The sequence below is a fragment of the Falco rusticolus genome, chromosome 1, assembly GCF_015220075.1.
Source record: "Falco rusticolus isolate bFalRus1 chromosome 1, bFalRus1.pri, whole genome shotgun sequence".
NCBI lineage: Eukaryota > Metazoa > Chordata > Aves > Falconiformes > Falconidae > Falco > Falco rusticolus.
The window spans coordinates 26,931,497-26,946,988 of record NC_051187.1 but is presented as its reverse complement, the minus strand read 5'-3'; the positions used below and the strand labels follow the sequence as shown (position 1 = coordinate 26,946,988).

Here is a 15,492-nt window from a genome sequence, read left to right as displayed (position 1 = left end):
TGGGGGAGTGCTGGCAGCCCTGCCCACTCCTGGACCCCTCTGCCTGCAGGCCTACTGCTCACCCAGCCTGGGAGGATGCAAGGCACATGCTGTTTCTCCTGCTCAGGAAGGATGCCCAGAGCCAAGGAGCACTGTCAGCATCCCACCCTGACCAAGGGCTGTTGGTTTGCAATCCTCAGTCCTGGCACAAGAAGACCCCATGCTGCCACCAAGGCTGCACAGAGCCAGGTCTGCAGACAGTGCAGCTGCACCCTGCTCCCTTCCCCAGCCGAGGACTGGATGTCCTCACTGGGCCAGTGCAGCCACTGGCCTTGGACTCGCTGCTGCAGGACCCCCTTGTGGGCTTGCACCAGTTCCCATGCCCTGCAAGAGTGGCTCATCCCAGGCTAACCCACCAGGTGGTGGCCCAGCCATCACACCAGGGAGGGGGGTGGCACAGCAATAGCACGGATGGTCTGTGGGATGGTTTATTGGCTCACCAGTGGCGGCTGTCACCCTGCCATCTGCTCTTGCCTCTGCAAGCAGCATTGGAGCACCTAGCTCCTCCCAGTACAGAGCAGTGTGGAATGGACCCCACCAAGGACTCCCTGGAAAGACAACACAGTGCAGCCAGTTGTACTCAAGGGCTTTAATGGAGGCTCAATACGAGATGACCCTGCTGGGATGTAAAGGCCCCCTGGGGGCAGCTCTCCCACCTCCAGGACTCAGCACATCTACCCTCAGCACCTGTGGCTTTCTGCTGAGGGTTTCATCCTGTCCACACAGGTAGGATACCGCTGCCCAGCGCCAGGAATCAGCTAAACCTTGGGGCATGGTGAGGGTGCACAGAGAACACTGCTTCCCCCGACCAGCCAGGGATGCTGGGCTGCAGGGGAGGGAGGACAAAAACAGGCACACGGGACCCCTAGGATGTCTGCAATGCCCAGGAAACCCCTGCTCAAGGCTGGAGCTGCTCAGGGCATCCTTGGGGCAGAGGCTACATAGCACCAAGCAACTGCAGGGGCACCTTCACCAGTCCATAGCACTGTGCCCTGGTGCTGTAATGCCCTTGTCTCCATGTGCTGAGGACTGGCTGCGGGACCCTCTCCTGGGCACAGCACCCCTTGCTAGAGGTCTGGGTGTTCTCCCATGTCACGTTCGGGTGAAGTCTTGCTGTCAACAGCAGAAGGTTGGGGGGGTGGCAGTGTGGGCAGAGGCCTGGCAGGGGCAAACTGGAACTCCTCAGGCACAGGGGCATCAGGTGTCTCCTTGCGGTAGAAGCCCAGCTCCTGCACCAGCTGGTTGATCTCCTCCCGGGTCATGTCGCTCAGGGGGATTCTCTGCACACAGACAGGGATTGCAGCCTGGTGCCTGTGGGCCACAAGCCACCCAGACCCTGCTGTGGCAGTGTGTGCCATGTTGCCCATTCACCTCCAGTTCCTTGTATCGGTGACTGAGGAGCACAAGCTCGGGGTCAGCACCAGGCAAGTGCTTCATCTCCAGGTTATGGCTGGGTGGTGCATTAAGGAGCAGACAGTACCGGGCAGGCCTATGCAGTCCCCCATCTCATTCTGTCCTCTGTCACATCCCATTCCCTCCCATCCCATCTCATCCTCCATCACATCCCAACCACCCTGTCCTCCATGCCTCATCCAATCCCCTTTCATCCCTCATCCTGTTTCACCCTGCCCTTCACTGCATCCCGTCCCGTCCTCCGCCCCATCCCGTCCTATTGCATCCTCTGTCCCCATCCTCGCCTGCCCCACCCTGTCCCCCATCCCATCCCACACTGTCCCCCAGCCCGTCCCGTCCTATCTCGTGTCCCATCCCGTCCTGCCCTGTCCCCAGCCCGTCCCACCCTGTCCCCCAGCCCGTCCCACCTCGTGTCCCGTCCCATCCTGCCACCCTGTCCTCCAACCCGTCCCGCCGTCCCCCAGCCCGTCCCGTCCTATCCCGTGTCCCGTCCTGCCCTGTCCCCCAGCCCGTCCCGCCCTGTCCCCCAGCCCGTCCCGCCCTATCTCGTGTCCCGACCCGTCCTGCCCTGTCCCCCAGCCCGTCCCGCCCTGCCCCCCACCCTGTCCCGTCCTATCCCGCCCACCCCGGGATGCGCACCGAGGGGGCTGCCGCGGGCTGCTGGCGGGTACTAGAGGGGGATGTCCTGGGTGACGAAGGCCTTCACCTGCGGGCACAGCGGGCGGCGCGGCCCGTCCCGGCTCAGCGGCGGGGCGGCCCTCGCCGCCGCCACCCCCGTCCCGGCCCCGGCCCCCAGCACCTACCTCTCGCAGGCGGTTCAGCCGTCACCCGCCGCAGGTCTGCGGGAGGAGACACCCCGTCAGTCCGGCGCCGTCGCGCCGCGCGCGCAGCCCCCGCCGCCCGCCCCGTGCTCACCTCCACCTTGCCCCGCGCCAGGTCCCGCAGCTCGGCCCCGCGGAGCCGGGGGGGTCCCGGGCCGCCCCCCGCCGCCAGCGCCGCCGCCAGCAGCGCGAGCGCCAGAGCCCGCAGCATCGCGCCGCCACGTCACGGGCCTCGCGCGCGGGGACCCCCGCCCCCGCGGGCGCGCGCACGGCGGGCGGCCGCAGTCGAGCGCGAGCACGCTGCGCACCCACGAGATGTGCGCACCCGCGCAGGCGCAGCGCGACGGCACGCCCAGGCACACGCGCCGCGTACACGCGCGCCCCCTGCGGCACGCGTGCACCGCGTCTCACGCGCCATGGGCATGCACCGGCCGCACAGGTACCGTGAGCGCATCACAAACTCCCCGTGCGCACACACGCCCTGCGCGCACCATGGCACGCACACTGACACTGCACACACGTGCCACGAGTGCACATAGCGCACACACATGCTGCACACACGCGTGCCGTGAGTGCCGCAAACCCACCCGCACCACAGACATGCGCATGCACACTGCAAACACACACTCATGGGCACACGTGCGCACTGCACTGCAAACATGCGCATCGCAGACTGTGAATGCACACACAGGCTGCAGCCCCCTCCGCGAACTGCAAACACGCCCCCCCACCCCTGCAGAGAATGCAAACATGAGCATAGGCAGACACTGCAAACACGGTGACATTCAGGACAGTGCATGCATGTACAGCTGTCTGTTGTGCATGCACACAATGGCACGCAGCTGCACACACACATAGCTGTGCACACTCATGCACTCTTCTGCATGTACAACTGCATGCACAGAGCTCTATGTACACACAGCTATAGACAGTGCAACTGCATGTACACAGCTATCCCCACACAACTGCTCACAGCATGCCTGCGCCCAGGTACATCAGCATACACAGCAGCACACAGAAACACACATACACCAGCACATGCAGTCACATGCAACAGTGTGTGCGCACACACAAAGCTCTACACATCTGCCCAGCATGCACACGCACATGCTGCGCACCCTGACAGCATGCACATGCAACTGAATGCGCACACGGCTATGTGTGCACAAAATTGTGTGCACCCCTGCACACACACACCCCATACATGCAAAATACCTGCACACTTGCACATGCCACTGGTTAGAGAACCACAGGATGTCAACCTGGCTGAGGCTGGGGTAGCTCTGGGGCCCAGCTGGTCCATGCTGTGGCTGGTTGCCCAGGTCCGTGTCCAGTCAGGTGCTGAGTATCCCCAAGGTATGAGACTCCACAACCTCCCTGGGCAACCTGTGCCAGGGCTTTGTCACCTTCACAGGGAAAAAGTGTTTCCTGATGTGCAGAGGGAACCTCCTGTGTTCGAGTCTGTACCTATGGCCTCTGGTTCTGCCACTGGGCACCAATGACAAGAGCCAGGGTCTGTCCTCTCTGCACCCTCCCTGCAGGTGTTTATGTAGATTTATGAGGTCCCCACCCTGAGCTTCCTCTGCTCCAGGCTGGAGAGTCCCAGTTCTCCTACTTTCCTCATGGGAAAGATGCTCCAGTCCATCACCTTTGTGGCCTTTTATTGGACTCCCTCCAGTATGCCCATGCCTCTTGGACTTGCTCTTGGGAGCCCAGCACTGGACACAGGACTCCAGGGGTAGCCTCACTGGTGCCTCCTTGACCTACCTTGACCTGCTGACAACACTGCTGTCACAGCCAAGGACATCATTCACCTTCTGTGACCCATGAACACACTGAATGGTGTCCACCAGGATCCCCAGGGCCTTTTCTGCAGAGCTGCTTTCCAGCCAGGCAGCCCCCAGCACGTCCTGGTGCCAGGGTTTGTTCCTCCCCAGGGGAAGGACTTTGCACTTTGCCTGGTTGAACTTCATAAGGTTCCTGCCAGTCCATTTCTCCAGCCTGTCTGGGTCCCTCTGGATGGATGCACAACCTCCTGGTATATCAACTGCTCCTCCCAGTTGGGTGTCATCTGCAAACTTGCTGAGGGTGCACTCTGTCCCATCATCCACGTCAGTAATGGCGATGTTAAACAGGACTGGACCCAGTACTGACCCCTGGTGTACACCACTAGTTACTGGCCTCCGACTAGACCTTACGACACTACACCACCACCCTCTGGATCCAGCCATTCAGGCAGTTTTCAGATCACCTCAACATTTGCTCATCCAGCCCATACATCAGCAACTTCTCTAGGTGGATCTGATGGGAAGCGGTGTCAAAGGCCTTCCTGAAGTCCAGGTAGACAACGGCCACTGCTCTCCATCTGCCAGGCCACTCGCTTCATCACAGAAGGTGGCCAGGTTGGCCAAGCAGGACTTCCCCTCAGTGAAACTGTGCTGACTCCTCACGATCAGTTTCATGTTGTCCGTGTGCCTGACAATGGTTCCCAGGGCTAGCTGCTCCATCCCCTTCCCAGGCAGGGAGTGAGGGTGACCCGCCTCTAGTTCCCCAGCTGCTCCCTTGAGCCCTTCCTGAAGAGAGGAGTGACATTTGCTCTCCTCCAGTCCTCTCCCAGTTGCCACGATTAATGACACGTTATTGAGAATAATACAAGAACACGCCTCCTGGTCTGAAGCTACCCGCCTCTGGGGCAAGATAACCTGGCTCAAGAGGGTGGAGACTGGCGGAAGTCCATGGACCAGAGGAAGAGCAAGGTGTGTTGCTTGGCATAAAAAGATGCCTTCTTAGAAACTGAACTTTGGAGATCTTCCCCACCAAGGATCACAACGATTGGAAGGACCGGCGGGATGCTGCCTGGGCCTGGGACCATAGGGATGCCTTGGACCTGTGGTGGTAGCTATAATCCTCTTTTCTTTTTACTTTACCTTTTATTCACTTTCTGTCTTTCTACCTATCGCACGCCGCTTTACAGGCAAACAATAAAATTGTGCTGTTTAATTGAAGCATAACCCCTTGGCGTGGTCTTCTTGATTTTTGCGCTTTGAGATCATAGTTAATGAACCATCACGAGTCCACTGAGTGGACAGTGACACCATCCCATCAGGGCCCAGGGACCTGGTGCTTTTCTGCCAAGATCCACTTGCCATCGTGCTCCGTCCTTCCCTGGGCTTGGCAGCTCCTCAGGGCCAGTCCTGCTGGCAGAGGCTGAGGTGTAGGAGGGGTCTGGGACCCTCGTCCTTGCCATGCCCTGTGTCATCAGGTCCCCCCTCTCCTTCAGGCACACACAGGTGTGTATGCACCCAAAGCACACCCCTGCACACTGTCACACCTGCCTGCACAAACAGCTGCACCTGAGCAGCCAGCACCGCTGCACACAGGTGCAGCACTGTGCACAGGTACACCTGCAGCTGCACAGGCAGCACCTGATGCAGCTGCCCCGAGTGTGCATGTGCACTGACAACTACAAACACACCCACAACAGTGCACACATGCACGATGACACAACAGTCACACTGGAGTGGACACAGTCGCGCACACAAAAACAAACATATGCACACACACAGGAGAGCAGGTGTGCACGCAGAAGTGAAGATGCACACATGAAAGGCCAGGTGTGCACGTGGCAAGGGTAGGTATGCACATGCACGGCTAGACGTGCACGCATAAGGGCAGATACACACTTGCAAGGGCCGTCGTGCACGCGCAGGGGCGCCCCTCCCCCCCCCCAGCGCCCGGTGTCGCCGCACGCTCCATCCCAGCGCCGGCGCGGGGAGGGGGGGGGGGGGCGAGGAGGAGGCGGGGCACAGGCCGTCACGTGCGCAGGGCGGGGCGGCGGCAGGTGCGCGCGTGCGAGGCGGCGCCATCGCACTCGCCGCTCCTGCGCCTTTAAGGTGCGGCGCAGGTGGCGGGGGCGTGGGGGGCGTGGCCGGACAGGGCGGGGCGGGGCGGGGCCGGGCCGGGGCGCAAGGTGAGTGCGGGCGGGGCCGGGCTGGCGCCGCGGCTGCGCCTTTGGGCCTCCTGCCTATGGAGCCGGCCCGGCGCGGCAGCGCAGACCAGGGCTCAGCCGCTGCCTCGGGGCCCCGGCCCGGCCCCCCGCGGAGCCCCGCGCCCGCTACCTCCCCCCCTGTGCGGCCGGTGCCCTTCGGCCCCCGGGGGTCGGTCCGGCCCTCGCCCGACGGCGGGGCTCCGGCGGCGCCGCTTTTCCTTGGCGGCGGCAGCAGCGTCCCTGCAGCCCGCAGGAGCTCCCGGCCGGACGCCGGCTGCGACCCCTTCCCCTTCGGCTGCCCGCGGTCCGGGGGCGCTCAGCGCGGTGGGCCCGAGGACCGGGTCCCGGGCCGGGCGGCCCAGCCCCTGCCGCTGGAGGTGGGCCGGGCCCAGCCTGAGGCGCACGGTGGGCCCCTCGCCTTCCCGCTGCCAGCCCTGCTGCCCCCCAGCCCGGGAGCCCCCTCGGCCCGCCCTGGCGCGCCGTCCCCGGCAGCCTCCGGCCCGGCGCCCAGCCGGCCCGCCTTCCCCGAGCTCCGCGCCCCGGAGCACCCCGGCCCCGGGAAGCCGCCGCCCGCCGAGCGGAGGGAGATGCTCCCCAAGGCCGAGTCCAGCGACCACATCTCGGCCTGGGCGGGCTCCTCGCCCCGGGCTGCCGGCCTGCCCAAAGCCGTCTCCAGCGAGTTCATCGCCGGCGGCTGGGCAGCCCTGCCCAAGCCCGAGCCGGACGAGCTGTCCCACCTCGGGCGGTCGCTCGGCCTGCCGGGCCCCAGCCAGCCCTGCGGCGCGCCCCTCGGCTGCTCGGCGGGAGCCCCGGAGGACGGCTCGTTCCGGTGAGCGGTTGTCGCTGCGCGGGGGAGTGGGGGGAGCAATGCCGGGCTGAGGCTGGCCTTGCTGTGAAGCCTCTTGTGGGCTGGGGTTGCTCCATCCATCCTTCCTTTCTGCTGCGGATGGTGCTCAGCTGGAGGAGGTCAGGGGTGAGGGGCTGGGAACAAACGGGGCTCGAGGTGGAGGGGAGGGCGAGCGGTGCCTGCTGCCTGTGCAGGCAGTGCTGGGGGCAGTGGGCGCTGTGCGAAGTGGTGTGGCGGAGGTGCGGGCTGTGAAGCAGGTGCCATCTGCCTCCGCTGTCATCAAGCTCTGGAAATGATGTGGCACTGCTGGCCCTCACTGTTGAAACGTGCCCTCTGTGACCAAGACTTGTCCTAGTGCTGCTGAAAGAGCCCGCGGGCTGCTGGTGCATGCTGCGTAACAGCATTAATGTGTTGTGACTGATGATGATTTTGCACTGGTGAAGGACAGTGCCGCTGGGGCTTGCAGAGCTGCTGTCACATGCAGTGCTGTCTGTGGCCTTTGAGGCTGGCTGTGCTTTAGGGCAGAGTCTGGGGGCTGAGGTCTGGGTTGTTTTCCCCAGGAGCCCAAGGGATGCACGATTCCTGGGGAAGGGAGGGGAAGTGGTTTTCTGGGGACACCTTGTCTCGCAGGCTGCGTGCTGTGCCAGCCTGCCTGTGTCAGTTGGTGGTGATGAAAATGAGGGCTCTTTGTGCTGGTTTCTAGAACTTCACTGGGGCTTGGGTTGCAGCGGGGCTTGCCATGTGCTGGAGTGCAGACCCTGGGAGAATTCCGAGGCAAGGGCCTGTCTCCCTCAAATGGAAGTTAAGGACCTGGTGTACGTGCCCTGTCTAAGCTTTAGCTGTGGCCGCTTCTGTTGCAGGCAGAAAGCTTCCTTTGTGCAGCTGGAGGCTGAATGGGAGGGACAGGGAACCCTCTGAGCCCCAGTGTTAGCTTGTTCTTCTTTTGTCCTCCCAAGCATCACAGTGGTCACCTGGAATGTGGGCACAGCCATGCCCCCGAATGATGTAACATCTTTGCTGCACCTCAACACGGGCGAGACAAATGATGCAGACATGATCGCCATTGGGTAAGAGGGTGAGGTGCAGGGCCCCCTCCCCTGCCCCACCACATCCTTTTTTGGGGGATGCCCATAGCCCTGGGGGGTGGGGAATAGAAGAGCTGCAGCCCCAGCCTCCCTGAGACATGGTGGGCAGGGAGCGATGTGTGCATTGCAAACAGTAAAACATCACAAAAGGCGATGAAGAGTTGGCTCCTAGTAAGATGGGAGTGCTAAGAAGTACTGAAACCCTTGAATCCTGAATAGCCTTGAACCCCGGAAGAGCCTGTAGCTGGCTATGCCATGCAGAGCCAGGCTTGGCAAGTGCTGCTTTTGCCATGAGCCCTGGTAGTCCTGGGGTCAGGTCTGTAGAAGCATTTAACTTGCCTGCCAGAGTCTCCTGAGAGTGTTTTCCTCATCTTGGCTTTTGCCCATGGTATGCAGGCCTCAAGGGCACTGATCTGCTGTTCTTTCACAGCTGTATTGGCTCTGTGCCCCTGGCAATACTTACTTGCTGGCAAGGCAGAGCCACATTGGTGCGGTAAGGCTTTATTGGTGTTGCTGGCAAGGCAAGCTCTGCCAGAGTCTAAAGGCAGACTGGTCCCTCGAGGCTTGCTGTGGTGTGTGTGTATTCCTGCTAAGGACCAGGGGCGTGCTGCCTTTGTATGGGGAGTGAGAAGCAGCCTCTGCTTGTGGGTGTGAGGTAAGAGAGCTGGATCTGCCTCCAGGAGGCTCCCAGGGACTTTGCCAGTGCTCCTTGCTGCTGGGAGAAAGTGGTGTAAGGCTGAAGCTAAAGCTGGAGCTACAATGCTCTGTTGGGATCAGTGTACTGGTCCCCTTGGCCTTGTGGGCAAGCAGGATGGGGCTGTGGAGTCAGACCTGAGCCTGGATGTATGGGGTAGGGGGTACAGCCGACAGCAAGGGACTTGCTGGGGCAGGGTGTCCTGCTGCTCCCCACCTCCAGGGCATCTCTGCCTGGCTGTGTGCTTCCTCTGACCTGTGTTTTTGTGCCCTTCACACTTGGTATTTTTGGGCAAGAAATTTCCTGATTCTGCCATTCTCTGTGGATGTTCTCCTTCCCTCTCTTCACTAATTGCTGAGCTGGGAGGAGCACTATTAACCTTCTGTTTGCTGCTGCTCTGAGCTTGATGGCTAGGATGCATCTGGACACCCTGTGCTGAAGTACCAGTGAGACTTGCTTCTCTGTAGAGACCAGTGCAGCCGAAATGTCCTGTAAGCCCCTCTTGCACCTGCAGATAGGCTTTAGACTGCTGCCCAGCCCCTGTGCAGCTCAACTGCTCCTGCTTTAAAAAGGGCCAAGGCCTCATGGGTTCAGGGCTACTTGTGCCTTCTGCTAGCACATGGCCCAGCATCACTGAAGCAAAGGTATGGCTGGTTTGTGTTCTAAACCCAGGGTCCTCCCTTGAACCTTTCTGCCCTGGCCCCGCTCCCCAGCACTGTGCTTTGGCACCTCTCCCAGGGAGCTCTTGCTGGCTGGGACACAGACGCTTCCTGGTGTGGCTGAGGGACCTGTTCTTTTCCTCCCAGGCTGCAAGAAGTGAACTCAAAGATAAACAAGCGCCTGAAGGATGCCCTCTTCACAGATCAGTGGAGTGAGCTCTTCATGGATGTGCTGAGCCCCTTCCACTTCATCCTGGTAAGGAGGTCCCAAAGGGACTGGGCAGCTGGTGTTCCCCCTGCCTGCCAGGCAGGTGGACCCCGCAGGATGAGAGAGCTGGACTGCAAGGACAGAGGGAGGAGGTGTGGTGGGAGAGCCAGCTGCAGGGACAGACTGCCGGAGGGGCAGCCTGCAGCCATCCAGTGTGTAGGAGCTGACCTGAGGGCTAGTGGTATGTCTCAGCAGCATGCAGTCTAGCTTATGCCACACTGCTCCCTTTCCTGACCTTAGGCTTTCCCTGTGGTGCTTTGGGGATGTTTCTTGTTGCTTGCTGCATTGCACCAGGGTGAGGAGGTGAATGTGGGTTGTAACAAGACTGTGCTCTTGGCAGTAGTTTGTGGGTTCCAGGGCAGGTTCTGCTCCCTAGGGCACTTGTCCCAGACTATAGGTGAGCCTTAGCACTGCTGGGCTTACCTCAGCTCTCAGTATTTGAGAGGGTGTGCATAGATCTCTGAACTAAATGTGCTGTTAGTCATCTGCAAGGTGGGTGTTGTGCAGAGGATGGTGGTGGTGCCCCTGTGGCCTGCAGGTTGGGGGAGCTCTCCCTACACCTACAGGTTCTTGCTTCAGCCTCTGCTCCTATTCCAGGTCAGCACGGTGCGGATGCAAGGTGTGATACTACTGGTATTTGCCAAGTACTACCACCTCCCCTTCCTCCAGGACATCCAGACAGACTGCACAAGGACAGGGCTGGGAGGCTACTGGGTGAGTGTGGCCCCGGGGGAGGTGGCAAGGGGTTGGCTTCCCAAGGAGTCATGGGATCCTCTTGGTGCAGGGCAACAAGGGTGGGGTGAGCATTCGTCTCTCCATCTTCGGCCACATGGTCTGCTTCCTGAACTGCCACCTGCCAGCACATCTGGAGAAGGCGGAGCAGCGCAAGGAGGACTTTGCCACCATACTGCATATGCAGCAGTTTGAGGGGCATGCGGCCAGCGGCATCCTGGACCATGAGTGCGTACCTCACCACTTTCTTCCCCAATCTGGGCCAGGGCTCTAGTGCCAGCCTCAGTCCTTGACCCCCTCCAGATGGGTCTGGGTTCTGTCCCCCAAATCCCAGCACAGCTTGGAGATGGGGTCTTGCCTGCAGAACAGCAAAATTGTCCTGTGACGCAGTGGGGTACCCAGCATGGTGGAAGAGGTGTTAAGAGGGTTCCTTGGTCTCCCCTGGGTCATACCCAGGCCTGGTGCAACTCCTGCCGTACTGGTGCTGTTGGGGTTTGGGACTGGTGAGGTGGAGGGCCTGGGTCTGCCCCAGTGTCTTGGCTGTGCAGTTCTATCTCCAGTAGGTACCTCACAGTGGAAACTTCCACCCTCAGTTTCTGCCCAGGGAAGTCAGGCCCATTGGGTTAATGGTGCTTGGTCCTACCTGAGGAATTCAGGCACGGCTGGCAGCTGGCAGGGCTGTTGGCTGAATGCTGACCTGCACTGGTGCTCCTGAGAGCACTCAGCTGTAGGCTGAGGCCATCCACAGGCTGGGGATGGTTTTCCCCCTCCTGTGCTGCCTGGCTCCAGTAGCCTTAGCTCTTCTACCCTGTCACCCTCCCTTTCATCCCCAGCCTCGTGTTCTGGTTTGGAGACCTCAACTTCCGCATTGAGAGCCTGGACATCCGCTTTGTGAAGTATGCCATTGACAGCAACATCCTGAGCCAGCTCTGGGAGAAGGACCAGGTGAGAGGGCTGGGCCAAGCCAAACCTTGGTCAAGCCCTGAATGGTGTTTGGCTCTTGCCAAAACTGCCCATGCAGCTGTGGGACAGGGCATGTCCCCTTGCTGCCCATGGGGCAAAAAGGGCCCTGGCTTTGTGGGGAAGGGGCAGTGCAGTCTCAGGATGGTCTTCATGAGAGCTGGGCACACACTTCCTTTATTACTGTGCTAGAAGGAGCTGGGGTTATTTGGTCCATGCACTTAACTTCTGGCATGGCATGGACAAACCCTGTGAGCAGTGTGGGGCTGGCAGCAGTGGGGCAGGGATGACTGTGTGCTGGGGATGGAGGGGCCTCAGAGGCTTGCAGAGGCCTCTAGCCTTGGAGGCTGGTCTGTTCCCCAACCTGCTGTCTTTCCCGCAGTTGAACATTGCCAAGAGCACCTGGCCTGTCCTCAGTGGCTTTCAGGAGGGACCCCTGAACTTTCCACCCACCTTCAAGTTTGATGTAGGCACCAACAAGTATGACAGCAGGTAGGAAAGCAGAGTTCAAGCATGTGGGTGGCATGGCTGAGGGATGTGGGAGTGGTGGGGCTCAGAGCCAGGGTGGGTGCTGGTGCCAGCAGGGCAGGGGCTTATGCCAGTGCAGGTGGATGGGAGGAGCAGTGTTGGGATGGGCCTGGGCTGGACTGGGGACAGCAGGCTGAGATGCAACTGTTGTGCTGGTGCTAGTGCAGGTCTGTCCCTGCAGCCACACTGAGCTGTGTGCCAAGATGAGCCGCATCCCCTGCCCGCGCGTGCCGTAGTGCAGGGGGAGGCTGCTTGGGGTGGAGCCCACTGCCCCCTGCCAGGCAAGAGATGCCCCTCTGTGCCCTGCAGTGCCAAGAAACGAAAACCTGCCTGGACTGACCGCATCCTCTGGAAGATCAAATCTCCTGGTGTTGGGCTTGGTGCAGGCGGGCGCCGGCCCAGCCGGGGTGTCCTGTCAGTGAGCCAGCTCTGCTACTGCAGCCACATGGAGTACACAGTCAGTGACCACAAGCCAGTAGCTGCCATCTTTGCAGTGCAGGTGAGTGCTGTCCAGGGCCAATGGGCACACAAGACAGGAGCTACAAGGGTGAGATGTCCAGCTAGTGTGTGCAGGGCTTATTTTATTTTTGTTTGGCAAGCTTGGCTGTCTTGCCACTGTGGCTGGGGGCTGCTGTTGGTGTCCGCCTGAGGGCCTAACCTTATACCGGTGCCCTGGACAGCAGGGGCAGCTCTCTTTTGGCATGCCCTTGCTCACCATGTATGTCTCTGACAGTTTGCTTCCAAGGCAGACAAGCCCCCAGTTGAGATTTATGTGGCTGATGAATGGAGCAGGCCTGAGCAAGCAGTTGTCAGGTACAAGATGGCTGCTGGCTTCCACCGGAGCTCCTGGGACTGGATAGGACTCTATCGGGTAGGGGCTTGGGGGCTTCTGGGGCTGGAGGGAGTGGGGGGTGTCACACAACACTGTAGGGCCCTTTCTGAGCTACCCTTCACCAGCAGACAGGAGTGCGTGGCATGGACCTCTGCTCTGCACTCTCTCTTCCCCTGGGAAGCCCTGGCAGTTAGCAGGGCTTGGCCCTGTTTCAGGAGGCTCAGATCCAGCAGTTCCCTTTTCCCCCTACTCTCTGGGTCCCAAGCCTGGCACTGCTGGGTGGGTGTGAGGCAGCTCTTGGTTTCCCTGTGCAAGGAGAGGGGGTTGGGTGAGAGGATAGCTAAGGCTGGGTGTGGGTGATGGGGGAACATCAGCCCTGCTCAGCACTACTCAACTGTGCTCTCCCATGTACATGCACACAGGTGGGCTTTCGGCATCCTAAAGACTATGTGTCATATGTCTGGGCCAGGAGTGATGATGGAGAGCGTTGTCTAGAGAAGCAGCTGTGTGCACAGGTGAGCTGGGGCCAGCCCTGCTGTCTCACTGGGCATGCATGCCCCAGTGTGGGGGGGACAATGGCCCTTTTGCTGCCCCTGATGGGTCAGGAGGCTTCTTCCTTACTGCGTTGGGCTGAGCCTTGGGCAGGCCTGATGTGCTGGTGTCAGAGATTTCAGCTCTTGGCTGGGCCTGGGGTGCTCTGCTGGGAGGTGGTACCCTAGTGCCCAGCCCTGGTACCCATCAGCAGTCTGTGCTGCAGGTGATCTTCTCAGAGGAAGCGCTGCCCAAGGGGAAGGGCGAGTACATCCTTGGATACTACAGCAACGCCTCCAGCAGCATTGCTGGTGTAACTGAGCCTTTCCAGGTCAGCCCAGCCAAGAGGCAAGGGTGAGGGAGGCAGGAGGGATGGGTATAGGGATGCTTGGCTAGAGGAGGCCAGCTGCTGTAGTGCCCCTCACCCCTGTGAGGATCAGCCACTAGTGCTGATACAGGGGTGCAGATCTCCCTGCCCAGGTCAGAGGAGGGCAGCAGCCCCACGGACAGCTCAGGCAGCAGCTCAGAAGAGGAAGATGACAGCACGCTTGTCCTACTGGCCCCCAAATCCCGTAGCCCTAGCCCGGGCAAGATGAAACGGCACCGGAGCCGAAGCCCTAGCTTGGCCAAGTTCCAGGGCCTCATCCTGCGGCCATCAAGCCGGGACAGGGGTACAAGCCGCAGCCCCTCACCCCAGAGCCGCCACGGCCTCCCTGGGGACGTCCCTACCATCCACCTGCCCCAGGAGGAGCGGGGCTGCCGTGGAGCCAAAGCCAAGGAGCTAGGGCGGGCAGCTGACAGCCAGGAGAGCAGCTCCTTCTACCAGACTGTGCGGGAGCAGGGTGGCCCCTGGCGTTTCTCTGCTGATAACCCCCTGGCCAGGGCTGATCCCAGGAACCTAGGCCTGCTGCCTGCACTTCGCCTGGAGATGATCGACCAGGCCATGGGTCGGCGAAGGGAGAGTGTGGACCAGGGCTACCCCTGCCAGAGGATGAGCCCCACCAGCCCTCCAGGCTGCAGCACCTCCCCAAAGGAGGGGAGCAGCCCCCAGGAGCTGGACAGCTGTAGCTCTACCATGGGCCGTTGAGGCTGTGGCCCCCTTCCCACCTCCCTGTAGTGTGCTTGTTGTGTGCTTTCCTTTGCCCCTCTTCTGCTGAGACACCCCTCTGCCTTATTTATTGCAATCTCTCCTCACCCCTGTTGTGTGCCTGGCAGCTAGGGGCCTCCCCTCTCCCAGCCTGAGCTGCTGCCCTGGACCTGGTAGGGCTGAGAGGTGCGCAGGGGAGGGCAAGGCTGGCCAAGCACAGGGCAGGGGCCCCCTTGTGAAACTGAAAGTGCAAGACCCTTCAGGCCTATGGGAGGAGTGCTGGCCTTGCACCCGAGGGGGGACAGGAGGCCAGGCCAGAGCTCTGGCAGCAATGGTGATGGGCATAGTCAGGACCACCCCATGGTACCCCTGAGACTGAAGCTTGCTCATTCCCTGCTGCTACCACTGTGCCTCAGCCTTGGATGTAGTGCAAGCAACAGAATAAACCATCCTGCCCACCTCAGCTGCACTGTGCTTACTACAGGGGGTGGGGGTCCAGCATGAACTGGGGCCAGCAGGCCCAGCACCACACACACCATGCTCAGACCACCCTTTATTTATCTTCTGCTACACCTAGGGACTGACTCCCAGGGCAGGGTCCTGGGCCTGTCCCTGGCTGCTGTCCCCCACCTCACTCCAGGGCTGACACCAGGCCTCCCTAGGGAAGGGGGTCAGGATCACTCCTCAGTGTGTCCCGTTCCCCCCCCCCCCCCCCCCCCCCCCCCCCCGCTGAAGGGTCACAAATTCAGAAGTGACTTGTGGGGACTGGGGGATCCAATGCTCAGAGCATCCCCTCCTACAACAGGGAAGGAAGAGGGTGAGGTTTTGCCTTTCCCAGGGTCTCCTATTCCTTTCTCCTTGCTTTGATGCTTCAGTCCCTTTAGTTCCTCTGCCTCCACCCACTCCAGCTATGGCCTTCCAGCTCCACACACTCATGCCAGCAGCCATGCTCAGTGCCATCCTTTGTCTCAAGGACCAGACATCATGCAGCTCCACAGCAAGTCTTCC

At 60.9% G+C, this 15,492-nt stretch overlaps 2 protein-coding genes across 4 annotated transcripts; one reads left to right on the top strand and one right to left on the bottom strand.

Annotated features, from left to right (window-relative positions):
- Nucleotides 1-613: 613 nt before the first annotated feature.
- SELENOM (selenoprotein M) lies at nucleotides 614-2,536 on the bottom strand. Its single transcript, XM_037375234.1, has 5 exons — nucleotides 2,368-2,536; nucleotides 2,256-2,291; nucleotides 2,124-2,158; nucleotides 1,411-1,489; nucleotides 614-1,319 (listed from the first exon to the last, which is right to left on the bottom strand). Exons 1-5 carry the CDS (start codon nucleotides 2,482-2,484, stop codon nucleotides 1,107-1,109), a joined length of 480 nt encoding a protein of 159 aa, XP_037231131.1. The 5' UTR covers nucleotides 2,485-2,536; the 3' UTR covers nucleotides 614-1,106.
- Nucleotides 2,537-6,112: 3,576 nt separating this feature from the next.
- INPP5J (inositol polyphosphate-5-phosphatase J) lies at nucleotides 6,113-14,935 on the top strand. 3 transcript variants are annotated; one of them, XM_037375229.1, is made up of 13 exons: nucleotides 6,113-7,090; nucleotides 8,065-8,175; nucleotides 9,460-9,531; nucleotides 9,694-9,802; nucleotides 10,412-10,528; nucleotides 10,599-10,774; nucleotides 11,380-11,491; nucleotides 11,889-11,998; nucleotides 12,344-12,533; nucleotides 12,768-12,905; nucleotides 13,289-13,381; nucleotides 13,624-13,728; nucleotides 13,838-14,116. In XM_037375229.1, the coding sequence occupies exons 1-13, from the start codon at nucleotides 6,300-6,302 to the stop codon at nucleotides 13,991-13,993; spliced, it is 2,280 nt and encodes a 759-aa protein (XP_037231126.1). In that variant the 5' UTR covers nucleotides 6,113-6,299; the 3' UTR covers nucleotides 13,994-14,116. The 3 variants fall into 3 exon arrangements, with proteins under 3 accessions (XP_037231126.1, XP_037231124.1, XP_037231125.1); XM_037375227.1 differs by having other exon boundaries at nucleotides 6,118-7,090; nucleotides 13,864-14,935; XM_037375228.1 differs by lacking the exon at nucleotides 9,460-9,531 and having other exon boundaries at nucleotides 6,119-7,090; nucleotides 13,864-14,935.
- The last annotated feature ends 557 nt before the right edge of the window (nucleotides 14,936-15,492 follow it).